At 42.5% G+C, this 14322-nt stretch overlaps 1 protein-coding gene across 5 annotated transcripts in view; it reads left to right on the top strand.

Moving 5' to 3' along the window:
• Positions 1-14322, top strand: part of SRPK2 (SRSF protein kinase 2) — a 151292-nt gene that overhangs the window by 133128 nt on the left and 3842 nt on the right. For 3 of the 5 annotated variants that reach the window (XM_062638266.1, XM_062638268.1, XM_062638267.1), the window contains 3 exons: positions 9702-9771; positions 10643-10735; positions 11171-11263. In XM_062638266.1, coding sequence (XP_062494250.1) covers positions 9702-9771; positions 10643-10735; positions 11171-11263 — 256 coding nt within the window. The remainder of the gene's footprint in view (positions 1-9701; positions 9772-10642; positions 10736-11170; positions 11264-14322) is intronic. The other 2 variants (XM_062638270.1, XM_062638269.1) reach the window with 2 other exon arrangements.

Genomic DNA, 14322 nt, shown 5'->3' with positions numbered 1-14322 from the left:
TGCTTTAATACACAGAAAAGAACATCCATTTCCAAAGTTACACTTTCATTTGGGGCAAAATGTAGAATTTTTCCATTACATTGAAAACAAAGCATAGAAAGTATTTTACAGTTTTGATCCTTAATTTTTTGAATGATTCTTCTCTTAACTAACTGCAGAATTATTATTAGAAACATGTTCCTTTTACCTGATACTTCACAAAGCTCAGTTGAACAAGATACATTTTCATGGCATTTAATACGTTAGATTCATCTTTCTTTAAGGTTGTACCTACCTACCCTATGCTAATTTTATATGCAGTCATGTAGCTAAAGCCACATTAAAAAGGCTGAAGTCTGTCTAGGATTGTGTCTAAAGAAAGTGGGGCACTTAATAGCAATATCAAACCTAGGAAATACAGTATTCTTAACAATACTTGGGGTCATCCAGCCCCTTACACTTCAGTTCTTTTTCCATGTTATATAAGCATTCCTCATGAGAGTCCTTTAAACCCCATGAGCATCTATCTCTGCCACTGGGGGTATCTTAATTCTGATTCACAGGTATTTATGAAATTGATATATTTTAATGAGAAAACTACACTTCTGCTTCTTCATTACATAAGCTTTAACAGGAGTAAAACATTTGAGGTAGAAACACTGGAAATTATTTTCTGCCACAGACTTTGGTCTTTTGCTTATAGAAAATGCTGTAGAAATTTTATAATCTTCACAGCACTGACATAAAATCATTCATTCAGTTGTCATCATTGTAATAGTTACGTTAAAAAGAATAGAGATCAGTTTCTCAAGCTCATCCCCTAAATTAGTAATTTCAAAACCCCTCAGGATTTGCTTCTATTCCAGTGTGCTTGAGAAAATGGGTCATTGTACTGTTACTGTTAATCCTGTATCAGATGGAAAACAGCTCCGAGGTAGGGATTGACTGGAAGATCTTAAGAGTTATTTCTGCAGAAGACTTGTAACAAAGATTAACAGCCAGGGAAACATTCCTGATGTGGAATTTCAAACTCCCAACTAACTAAAGGCTGTCTTTGGAAATTACAATGTTATTCTCTCTGATCCCTAAAGCAGCCAAGAACTGTCAAGTACCAAAGTGATTTAATGCCATTGTAGTCCCACTTGCTTTCTCAAGTTTGGATTCCTTGTTGTGCCTGAATGTGGTTCAGAAAATGTCCTTTTAGGTTATCTTGCTCTTGTTTCATATTTAATCCACTTTATCCCATAATATTAACTGGTAGGTGTGTTTTCAAAGGATTGTGTGCTGGAGCAGGAGCTGAAGGGCCGGTTTATTTTCAGTCAAAGCAGAGGTCACATTACCGTTGACCATGTTGTCCAAGTCTCTCAAGGGAAAGCAGGGAGACTTCTTTGTCATGTTGTTTTGTTCGTACAGTAAGTCCATAGTCATTAAGGACATTTTTGGAAGCAGTAGTATGTAAAATGAGTGGTCCAGCAGTACTGCTATGACTTTTCTTGGCGAGTTTACATCTTTCTGTACTTTGCCCAGTGTGACGATACCAAGCACACATAAGGTGGTGTCCTACCAGCTCATGATTGCATGTGGCATTTATCATTTTCTCCTTTTTAATTGAAAAATAAAGGGGAGAAAAAGGAAAGTCTGTAATTTAGTAGCTCTTTCTTAATAAGTGATCTAAGGTTGAGGCTGTGTTCAGGATAGGTAAGTAATGGCTCTGCTCAGATCCACCTGTCAGATACTACCTTTATGAACAGATAAGCAAGGTGCCACGTGGGTTTGCAGTGGGAACCGTGTCACATAGTTACAGATCCCGACCTTCATTCTCATCATGATTTTGACCCTAGGTGAGCTTTCTTGTCTTAGTTTCTCTACTGAATGATAAGGCACAGACTGTAACTAATGCGAATGATGTGAATTAATGTGAATGAAAAGTGTAATAAAGTAGTATCAAAGCGAAGATGTTATGCTTTGAAAACCTTTGCTCACAACTAAGTCATTGAGCTAATTCTCTGCACCTGCAGTGAAAGAGGGTTCAAAATATTTTGACCTCACTTGAATGGAATTGTGTGCAAATACATCTTGTAGTGCTTTGTGTATCCACAACCTTAAAATCTGAGGTTTTTGACCAGTATTCTGAGAGGCTGATCCAAGTGTGCTCCTCACTTCTCCATCTGTGTAGCTCTTGCTGACAGATGTGATGCTTCAGAGTGATGGTCGGTTCTCCAGCTCAGTGGGCGATGTTTTTTTTCACACTGTGGCTGCCAAACTCTTCTGAAAGGGTTTGCTCAGAAGTAGTCCAGACCACTGCTTAGTAGTAGAAAGCACACATGAAGACTGCTTAGCTTGCAAAATTGAAGAGATTCTCCATGTGCTATATATCCACTACTGTGTCAGATTCTAGATCATGTCTCCATTAAAAAAAAATACAATAAACACCAGGCCATTCTTTGAAATAATTTAGGATCCATAGGGTTTCTGTGAGAGAGGTTTATGTGTACACAAACTACATGAGTCTTACCATGTCTCCTGGATTTTATGATGGACCACTTGGAATGTTTGGGACCAGGAGTCACTTGGGATCTTAACTTGATCTTGTGCTTAATGGATCTCTGAGCCTGGGTTTTTCACTGCCTTTTGCTTGCTGATGAAATAATCTTGCTCACTGCGAATAGCATTGGCAGAATGTGAGAGTAGCAGAGCTACTGGGTTGGACTTGGTGATCTTAAAGATCTTTTCCAGCAAAGGTGATTCTGTAATTCTATGATTCTTGTGTTGGCTTGCGTTTATGGCCAATATTTATGGCTTGTGTTAAATCAAGCACAGAGGTTATGTTTTCTCACAGCGGCAGCAGACTGTCTTTTTTTCATCATACCATTTGCCTCATCAGTTTTACTGCATCTTCAGTAATAAGGATGGAGATGGTGCTGGTGATGTTTTTTAAACGAAAACCTCTGATAATGGTCCCTTGAGCATGCAAAGCATTTGTGTTGATGTGTGCACAGCAACTTCCAGAATACCCTCCTTATGAATCTGGCTTTTAGGACATGGTATGTTGTGTCTACATGGAGTGCTCTCCTCACCTGGGCTCTGCTGACATGAGTTGGCTTCATCTAGCCATCAACTCTATGGTTTTGGTGCATCTTGGAAAGAATACTCTGTTCTACTTGTATTGTCTTTAGTATGGGAGTAGCCAGAGATTCTGATGAGGATTGCTTGTACTGGAAGGGTACATAAAGAGAGGCATGTAAGGACTCCAGCCATATATAGCAAAAGAGAGAGCAATAACTCAGTGCTAATAAAGTTCTTTCTTTTGGTGAATAAGTAGCACTGTAAGCCAACAGCCTCTGAGGTGAACCTTCTCATTTTAGATGATTTGGCGTGGCCTGGTTCAAACCTCTTTGTATCAGATTTAAAGGATGAGAGTGAGTATGCTCAGGTGACCAGAGTCTAAGAGTCTTCAAGAAAAAGAAAAAAAGGCAGAGGAAAGAAGAGGATGCTGCTTATCTGTGGAGGCTGATAGTGCATGCATGATGTGCTGTGGGGCTAATGGAAGGAGATAGATGCCAGTGGACTTCCCCTGACTGCGGTGGAGGACTGAGTTCACTTGTTCTGTGCTCAGCAAAGGATGCAGTGTAGTGTAAATTGCATTTTTTTTTCCCAGCCTTTGGTGACTCTGTGTCTCAGTAATTGTGCTGTGTTTTGCTGGACATATCTTCAGTTTAGCTAAGGAAGTTGCACAGTGCGCTTTCTTTTTTTCTTAACAATGTGGCCTATTTAGATGGGATACTCAGCTGTTCCCATGGAAAGCTAGATACTGGGAATCTCTCTTCACATTTATGAAATTCTAGATAATTCTACATTCCCTTGCTGTATTAAACCCTACTTTAATTCTGCCAACAAGGAGGTGCATCTCATGTTTTCATCCCAAAAAAGGAAAAGATTTGGAGCCAGCAGTGTCTTTGGTAGGATTGAAACCACCCTTGATTGTTTAATTTTATCAGGCTGATTTTCCACATTGGCAGTATTGAGAGGGGTACTTTCTGTGGAGCAGAAACTGAATAGGCACTGCATGATTTAGCGTTTCATAAATCTCAAACCCATGGAACACAGTACTCAACTGCTGCTGCCAGAAATTCCTGGCAAGATAAGGGAGTTAGTACTGGCAGAGGGCATCCCTTTGTGTTGCTCCTGGAAATGACTGCAAGCACCATGATTCCACTGCTTTTCCTTGTTTATGCTCTTTGGATTGGAGACAGGAAAAACCCCTGAAATGATGAGTCAAATCATCTGACTTTTGTTGTTCACTATGTACAGTCTTGTTTGAGTGGTAGGGAGGAGATAGCTATGTCACAAGCTATGACATCAGCAAGATTAGTTTATTACCACTTATCTGAGATGGTTTTTGTGGTGAGTTTTGATTCTTTTTATAATACGAACTAGCAGAGAGATCATAGGTGTAGATCAGCAGGAAGGAGGAGAAAATGATAGTTTGTGTTTTATCTACCCAAAGAGAGTACAAATTCTGAAAGAAAATACTATGGGGGTGAATGGAGAAGGGAGCAGGCAGACAAAATGAGAGAGATGCTACTACAAGGCAAGCAAGCCTAGAGGGGTGTATTTTATTATGAGCATTTCTATTTATGTGAGAGAACTTTGGAGGGACAAAAAAATGAGCAGAATATAGTAATTTATGATGTTAGTATTAAACGTACATCCAAGCGTTTGTAGTTCAGGCCCCAGTTTACTTGTTACCATGATGTCCTCTCATGTGAGGTGGAGAAGCAGCTGTCCTTAACTACTCTTCCTGTGTGGTAAGCAGGGAAAAAATTATCATGTTTCTATGGGATCATGAGTATCATCGTGTTCATATGTGCGAGTAGCACATACCAAAGGTGTGATGACAAGCCTCAGTGTGCACAGAAGCAGTATTTTGAGGAAAAATAGGAAATCAGAAATCTGCTTGAGAGGAGAGAAAACTTCAAGTCGTATATTTCACATATTTTTCAGTAGGCAGATTCAGTACAAAATGCTGTTATTAATCACTGTACACCCTTTTTGAAGGTGGTGGGTGGACAACCCGAGACATTAAAAAGAAAATGATGAGCGTGGTGAGACACAGGAGCAGGTTTCCCAGAGAAGCTGTGGCTGCCCCATCCCTGACAGTGTTCAAGGCCAGGTTGGATGGGCTTGGAGCAACCTGGTCTAGCAGAAAGTGTCCTTGCCCATGGCAGAGGGGTTGGAATTGGATGAGCTTTAAGGTCCTTTCCAACCCAAACAATTCTGTGATTCTGTGATTTTTTCCAAAGAAGCTGACTCTCCAAAGCAGCCACTCAGTATGTGCATGATTGTGAGATCAGAGTACAGGAAATGATAGAAATAGGTTTCCTTTTCAGACATCCCATGCGTGTCTCCGTTTTGGATATCTCACTCTTCTTACCAAGCACTAACCATGCAAAATGCCTTTTATATTTTTCCATTGCGTGACTCTTCAGGGGGAGATGACCATGGGAGAACAAACTGTCAGCTGGTGTGTGTATCTTGGAAAGCTTTTTGCTCTTCTTTCATGGTCCCACTTACCTGTGGAAAAGCGTTCTTAAAACTAAGCCTGTTTTTAAAGCAGTTACAATCTTCTTATTCACAGCTCTTCATTTTAGTGGGGGCAGAGAAGCTCTGGCCAGGAACTGGATCTCATCTCTCAAAATGATCATTCTGGCCTATAGCTTGTCCTTTTTCAGCTGGGGTTTGATAAGAGAAATTAAGGGAGGCTGATGCAGTCCAAGTGAATTGTTCTTCCATCCTCTCCCAGACAGCTTTCACTAGGCATGCATCCATGTTCAATCACCAGATTGAGTACTCAGCTGTCACACAGTGAAAATGTAGCTATTTCCAATTGTGTGATAAGACATGGATCTATAATATACAACAGTGATGCCAACAGTTCAGTACTGTGGTAGGTTCGTATACAGTCACGTGGCAGAAAAGGAATCATAGGCTCTCCAGAGTCTACAAAAGCAGAACTGCGACCATTTATATGAAAGGTTCCCCATCTGCAGATGGAGAAGAGCAGTCTAGACTCTTCTTCTGCAGTAACCTTAGGAAAGTGCTAAGTAGCAATTGCCAGCACAGTCAGTAGGATGGATGATTGCCTTGGGCTTTTATGCCATATGTTGAGTGTGCTGTATCTCATTTGTTATCTCCATATAATAATTGAAATGCTGATTTCTGTTGAGGTAAATGTCAGCATTAAGTAAAAAAAGATCATGGTATTTCAAAGTCAGATTTCTGTCAAGAAACTAGTTTTTATAAATTAATACTTTCAAAGGGGAAGTAAATATGGTTCATCTGTACTTGTACCATCATAGAGATAACAGCCAAATTTAGGTGGAGAGGGAGCTCTAGTAGTCTACCTTCTGCTTGAACCAGGGTTCAAGTCAGTTAGATGAGGTTATTCAGAGCCTCAACCAGTTGAGGCTGTACATAGCTGACAGGATGGCATTTCCACAGCCTGTCCCAATGCCCAGCCAATCTCACTAAAGAATTTTCTTATCTGATTGGAATTTCCCATCTTGCTGCTTGTGTCTGTTCTCTGTTGTCCTTTCATTGAGGAGAGCATATCTTGATCTCTGTTACTTCCTTTCAGGCAGTGGAGTGCAGCAACTGAATCCCCCCTGCTCCTCCCCTTCTCCAACCTGACCACAGCCCACGCAGCCTCTCCTCCTGCTCAGCCCCTAACATCTTAGAGGTCCTCCTTGGTCTTTCACCAGTTTGGCAGGGTCTCTCTCATACTAATGGCCCCAAACTGGTCACCACAGTCTGCAGATGTAGATGTGTGTACTGAGGAGAGGGGAAGTCACTTTCCATTGAGGGCTGATGACACACTTATATATATACTGCATTACCACAAGAGTGCACCGGTCACCTGTGCTCAACTTGGTGTCTGTCAGGGTCTCCACCTCCTGATTTTATCAGTGTCAGTGTAGCAATTGGAGGCTGGGTGTTTTATGCATCTGCAGTTGAGTGCGGAGTGTCCATAAATACTGACAAGTACTCAGAAGTCCAGAGCAGCAGTGCATCATCAAAGCTGTAGTTCTGAGTACCAGCAGAGAGAGCTGCTCGTGGTGGCACTGACTCAGTAACGGGACTGCACGTGTTTTCTGGTGCACCACGCCTTTGGGCATCAGCTTAAAGAGCAGAACAACTCTGATACAGTGAGTTTATGGCTATTTATATGCTCATTAGTGCATTTTTAACACTGTGTCTTTTACCTTATGCTAAAAACCTAGGTCAAGGATTTATTCTTTTTTAAATAAGGCCAAATTAATGTCATTTATCTTGCACTATGTAGCTAGTCCATCCTACAGATATCTAGGAGCCTTTTACCTGGTTGCTACAGATGAACCTGTGAGACGTCATCATGTGTGAATGTTAAAAAGTATTATAACAGATACATATCGCAGCACCCAAAAGACAAGGCTGTCTCTGGGCTGTCCCTGTGTGCAGTAGTCCAAAGTTTCTTAATTCTCAGTGCAGAGTCCTTTAAGTAGAGTCAGGATATTAGATGTCTGAGACCCTGCCGCTCCAGTCCATGCTGGGCATGGAGTCAGGGCTATACAAAAAGCACAAAAGGAGCAGCATCGTAATTTTGAAAAGCTTTAGTTTCTTGTCAGCAAAAGGGTGGTATAAATATCCCAAATCTATGAGAGATTGCAGCTCTTGTTATATACAAGCTGATGTAAAATTCAGTGTATCACAGTGGTATGCTTGCTTCTTGTGTTTCTCACTGAACAGTTTTTAGTTTTTCCAATTGAATCTGCTTAGTCCCATGCAGACATGGAGCTATTAATAGTTCATTTTTTAGGACAGAAGCTGTATTCTTTTGGAGTCTTACCTTTGTGGCTAAATTCAACTGCATTTCCATTGTTCTCCAGGAATCTGTTTAAATACCAGTGAGTTTCATAATGTCCTCAGAAATCAGCCCCAGTGGCGTGTGTTCTCCTGGGAAGGTTCGTCTGCCTCTTCCAGTGAATACGTTGGTGTGAGATACAGTGAGAGCACCTGGGGCTTCTCAGTCTCATCTCAGGAGAATAACAATATTCTCCATGTTATGTTTAGAGATCTCCACCAGTGATCTCTTCTGGCTACTTTTAAAATCTCTTCAGTTTAAATACCTGATGGTTTATGAAGTCCTTGAGGTTTTTCTCTTAAGTGTAAAATGAGAACTCTCAACGTGGAGCTAAGAGTAGAATAATAAAAAGTGAATGACTGTTTCTTAGTGATTTTAATTAAAGGCCCCATTCAGTGTCAACAAGGGGCATTCTTGCTTTCTTGGCTGCTCTGTGTGATTGCAATGAATTGTTTTGGCTATAGCTCTCTTGGATGACACTGCAACTCACAGCTTGAGGAAGCCGAGTGCCCATAAATAGGCTAAATTTGCAGGTGATTTAACAACTCCAGATCAGGAATTGGAACAGAATTTCAGGAGATGAATATTTTGTAGTAAATGTCTTAATGGTGTGAAATCCCATCCTAGGACTGTGCCAGGAAGTTCTGCCTGATTTTTGGAATGATTTTCTGGATCAGATATTTTCCCTGGTCTTGGAGATGGAAAACGGTTTTATGTTTAAACCACCTGGAAAGAATTAGATTCCTGTGGCTGCTTGGGGTAATCGGTGATCTAGAGCAGAAGGAGAATAGTCTAACAAATTAGACTGGATGATTCCATGTTAGTGCACCGGTATGGGCTCTTACAGTTATTTCAGTACTTTAAGACTTTTAATAGCCATTACACCCATCAAAAGAAATTCAGTTTTGTCCTCTCCTAACATGGGGTTAGCATCCCATCGAAGCATTGTGAATGGCCTGAAGGGATCAGTCATCCTGATGTCTAATCTGGATTCCTTCATCAGTCTCAGCCTCAGTGTTTTACCCCAGGATGGCATTACTTTGATGACTTGGGATTCAGTAAAAATACCTTTTAAAAACTGTTATAGATTTAGAGTCATTGAGGAAGCTTACTCTGTTTGCTAAGTACAAGTGATTAATTACAGTTATAAGTGGATTTTATTTGTGATTCAGGCTTTATTTCTGTCCCTAGCATGCAGTCTGACAGATAATTAACCTTCAGATACAAGTGTAGCTCTTTATTATATATTTAGAAGCACCTCTCTCTCAGCTTCATTGACTTACACATATTTAACACGATCAAGAGACAGTACATCAGTATTTGAAGGTGCGTTTAATGCTGCCTTACATTGATGCCCCCTCCACACCCCCATGCAGCCAATGTGCTCAGAATCATCATCCTCCACAGCCAGATGCTGTTTGCTGCTTCCAGCCACCAGGACCGATTGGAATACTCCCTGGTCAGCTGGTGGAGCCCAGGGGTCTGGGGAGGAACCACAGGTCCACACTCCTGGTCCGTCTCCTTCCTTCATGCTGGTTGAGTGAGCAGAAATGCTGGGGGTTTGGGTGTGCTGCCTGTTTCCAAATCTCCAGCCTCATGTCCCAGTGGAACTTGCTCCAAAGCCTGGGTTCATGCTGTGTTTGCCCTGCAGGAATGATGGTCCCCAGGTAAGTGACCTCTCCGCAGTGTCTGATCCAGTTGTAGACCTTGAGCTTTTGAATGTTAATTTCTCTTGGTTCTGAGATAGTTTGGGTGTTCTGCTGACAATTTAAGATTAAAAACTTTATTTCAAATACCCATAAATATATCTGTTATGTTATAGGCGTTTGAGCTAGCGACTGGAGATTATTTGTTTGAACCACACTCTGGTGAAGACTATTCCAGGGATGAAGGTATGAATCTGTTGAGATACTATATGGAGATACATATATATTTATATATATGTATGTGTATATATATATTTTCACACTCTTCTTAAATTTCCAGTGAGCTTATGGTGGGGTTAAGTTTTGCATTGTTCAAGGCCAGCTTCAACAGAGGCTTGGGCAACATTGTCTAGTGTGTGAAGTGTCCCTACCCATGGCAGGGGGGTTGGAACTAGATGATCTTAAGGTCCTTTTCAACCCAAACCATTCTGTGATTCTGTGATTTGAGTGAACTGTTCATACGCATTGCTTTCAGAATATAAATACGATCTTTTTCTTTTTAGTTTTAAGTTCCACCACTAGCAATGGGTGGGCAAAAAACTCCCTTCTGCAGATATTCATCCACTTAACAACTGCCTGAAGGAATTAAACTGCCCTTCTTGTAAGACTGCATATGTGTGGAAACCTGGTTGAGAATAACAACATCTTAGTTTAGAAAAGAAACAACAAATCTGAACTTTATAGTATCTTCTCTTTGTAAGAGTGACACTGGAATAATGTTTACATTGTGTATTTTTATTTGAATTAGGCAATTACTAATTTTTTATTTTAAATCAATTAACTCCTGCTTCCATTTGTATACCTGTCCATTTCCATGCTTGTTTGCTTGTAATACTCTTTGCAGTGGTAATGTGGGCATCATTCACTGTTCCTAAATGCTACTAATGATGCCAGAGCTCTGCTGATCCTGGAAACCTCTGCATGGATTTGCTGCAAACATTGTTGATTTGAAACTATTTCTGATTTTTTACTAATTCCAGTTTCTTTCCTCTTCTTTTTTATCCCGTCCTTTCCCTGCCCCTTCCACTCCCGTATCCTTTTTTTCTCTCCCTCATAGACCACATAGCACACATCATAGAGCTGCTAGGCAATATCCCAAGGCACTTTGCTCTATCTGGAAAATATTCTCGGGAATTCTTCAATCGCAGAGGTAGTACCTCTTCTTCTTGAAAGGTGCCGTGATGCAGACAGAAGTGGAATTGCTGTTGCTGGTTGTAGCGTGCCCATTGAGGAGCATTTTCTGAAATCACACAACAAAAACTGCTTTTGGAAAACAAAATATGAAGGAATCTGACAAAATTACTATTTTTATTTTTTTTTTAGCTAAACACTGAAAAATGACCATTGCTCCATTTGAAATTGTGCAGCAAAACTTGGCTGAAGCAGCTGATCCTCAGATGTTGCTTTGAGAAGGAAGTTTTGCTGAAAGCAGCTTTCCAAATTAGCCCCTGAGCAGTCTTCACATGTCTTTTTTACCAGGATCAATCTATTTCTGTCTGTGCCGGGCCAGTGTTAGTGTGTGCATGCAATGTACTGATTAAACTGTTGTATGTTTCTGTTTTGCTGGCAATGTTCTCCAATGCAGACCACATAGCATTGATCATTGAACTGCTGGGAAAAATCCCTCGAAAATACGCTATGTTGGGGAAATATTCCAAGGAGTTTTTCACCAAAAAAGGTAACGGTATTTATGCACCACTAATTTAAAGCATAAAACTGTCCAAAAGGAGAATATGTTCATTTATGGGTACTGAAGAAATATATCCATTTAAATGGAGAGCTCTTACTACAGAAGAATTTTGGTGTAAACTTGGCTTTCTGAAAAAAAACACGATTTGCAGTGTTCATTTCAATTTTTCATTTAAAATCCATTTGGGATGTACTCAAAGTGTGGCTGTTAACACGTCTGTGTCAATCTGTTGTGAATCTGTTGTCCAGTATTTGTGTAAGTGTAAGGAATCAAGTGATGCATAGCTTGTAATGTGATGGAAAATGGTCTGTCAGCTAGTTTTGATCGTGTGTCATGGCCCAGCAGATGCTACTGATAAGAAACATCAAGGTGGGAATGGAATACCTGAGCAATAGACACAGCTGCATGCAGTCAGTCCTTGCACTCATAACCTCCCTGAAGAGAGAGCGTGCAGAGGACAGTGATGGAGAAAGCTGCTCAGTGTGCACTGTGCTGTCTCACTCCAAACATTGAATTACTGTAACGCCTGCATGCCAGAGCCATAGGCAAGCACTTAGCTGTGTTTGCCGTCATACGCAAGTGCAGCCCTTTTAAAATTAAACCCCTTGAATTGCTGCAAGGGAGTGACCAATCTGAGCAAGCACTCTGGGCCCGACAGTCCTTTTGTCTGTGGACTTCGTCTTTGCGCAGGCTGCTCCTAAAGGCAGGTTTTTGACATGTGAGGCAGTGTGGGGATGCTTCGAGTGTCTTTTGTCCCCTCAGTGTACGAGACAGCACTGTGTTGTAAGGACAGACAGGGATGTCAGGAGCATCCCATTACGTGATGTGTAACATCTGGGGTCGATGGTGAGGGTGCTTTCCTGCCGAGCAGTGCTGGGGCTTCCCTCTTTCCTGTTACTCCATGCACCTGGGCACACAGCTTGTTGGTAGGGCCAGTGCTGACCAGCTCCATCGGGCCTGTGGGGGCCTGAGCTGCAAGAGGTTGGGGTGAGGAGGCAGGAGACAACCAATGCTTCATTCCCCCCCCTTGCATGGAGCTGCCTGTTCTGTGTGGGTATTTCTGGCAAAGCAGGGACATCTGCATGTTTGCATTGCCTTGAGGAGGATGTCATGGTGTTAAACAGAGTGTGAAGAAGGGCAGCACTGATGATCAAGGAGATAGAGCAACTGCCGTTTGGGAGAGTCTGAAACCCCTGAGGCTCTTTAGTGTGGAGGGGAGAAGGTTGCTGGAGGGATAATGAAGATTTACAGGTCAGTGGATAAGCTGAAGACAGAGCTGCTCTTTGCTAGCACCCACCATGTGAGAGCTGGGGGACACCCAGTGGAACTCCAACTTAAAAGAGGCACTTACCTGCACAGCAGGTAGTCGGAGCCTGGGGATTATAGAGAGAGGCTGGATTGGTAGGCTCAAACCAGTCCCGTGTTAACTGAGATTTTCTTCCCTGTGAGGGTGGTGAGGTGCTGGCACAGATTACCTGGAGAAGCTGTGGCTGCCCCACCCCTGGCAGTGTTCAAGGCCAGGCTGGACGGAGCTTTGAGAAACCTGCTCCTAGTGGAAGGTGTCCCTGCCCATGGCCGGGGGTTGGAACCCAATGAGCTTTAAGGTCCCTTCCCACCCAAACCACTCTGGGATTCTGTGACATGAATAAACAGGGCTGAAAGGTCCATAAATGTATAAAGCAATAGAAGGGCTGGGCAGGAGGCACCCTCCAGCACCCTGGCAGGGCCTGCCAAATGCTCCTGGTTTGATCCTGGATGCCCATCCTGCCTGCCCTTCCTGTGCCACTGTCAGAGGCAGGTACTGAATCAGAGAGCCCCCAGCCTGACCCCTCTAAAAGCGTATACATCTTGTGTTCCTCATTTTCACTTCATACCAGGTGGCATTTTCTAATGATGCCACAGAACTTTAAAATGACCGAGCAGTTAGAGAAGAACCACAGTGTTTGTGGCACACAGAAAAGGGAAGTTTGTAAAATTCCCATGGGGAGTTTCATGTGCTTCCATGAACATTGTCCAGTGCAGAGTGTCACTGTTGTCCTCTGGGCCCTGATCCATATTGGCATTCCTCAGAGGCACCATCTGCTGTGGCTCGGGGTGGGATGTAAGCCCTTCAAAAAGCCTGGTTCACCCACCACACAAACTGTAAGTGCAGGTTTGGTTTTTCTAGACCGTGGTCTCATCTCTTCTGATATTTGCCAGCCCCGCTCCCTAACCTGTGCGAGATGCCGGCTGGCTTTGCCTGTTGGAAGTTGTGACAAGGAAAAGCGCTGCTGGAAGGAAAGAGGAGGGCTCTGCCCCACCTCCCTTGCTTCCATCCATTGTGGCATGGGGCCTCACCAGCAGTTCTTGTGTTAGTTCTCGGGAGCATGTCCTCAAAGTACATGGTAGCAGATTATCTCCCACTGTTGCTTCCCAGTCCTTTGAGTCATCCCTTTCTCACTGTTAATAACCCATCCTTCTCTTCCCTGATGACGCATATTAAATTTGTCTTTGACAGATTTCATAGATGAGCTCTGTGTTTTGTATTCTGGTCAGCACAGAGATCTTTAAATACCACTGTCACCCCCACAGGTCCCTCAGAAACTTCCTCAGCAATTTCCTTCTGACAACACTCCGTTTTCCAGGAGGTTCTTTGCTGCGTTCACCCTGGCCACAGGGGTTTTACAGTTCTGACAGCTCCATTGTCCTCTCTGGATATTTCTTGTGTGCTTCAATATCAAAAATAAATTAAGAGCTTTTGTTGGAAAGTCCTCCCTTGCTGCTACAGTTTTAGCATTTCTTTGACAATTCACGTTGATGCCCTGATTGCTGATGGTGTCAGACCGATGGGATTGTGCTTTCCATTCCTCCCTTAAATATCGGCACTGCCTTTCTGTCCTCCGGGCTTTGAGCAACCTGCTGTAGTGGGAGGTGTCCCTGCCCGTGGCAGAAGGGGTTCGAACTGGGTGATCTTAAGGTCCCTTCCAACCCAGACCATTCTGTGGTTCTGTGAAACCTCATGAACCAAATGAAAACTGTGTTGTCAGTCACCTCCTTTCCTGTGCTGC

This window comes from Pezoporus occidentalis, unplaced genomic scaffold (assembly GCF_034315485.1).
Source record: "Pezoporus occidentalis ecotype Australia unplaced genomic scaffold, CSIRO_AGI_Poc_V1 ctg56, whole genome shotgun sequence".
Lineage (NCBI taxonomy): Eukaryota > Metazoa > Chordata > Aves > Psittaciformes > Psittacidae > Pezoporus > Pezoporus occidentalis.
Note: the sequence above shows the minus strand (reverse complement) of the source record. Positions and strands in the feature narration are given on the sequence as shown.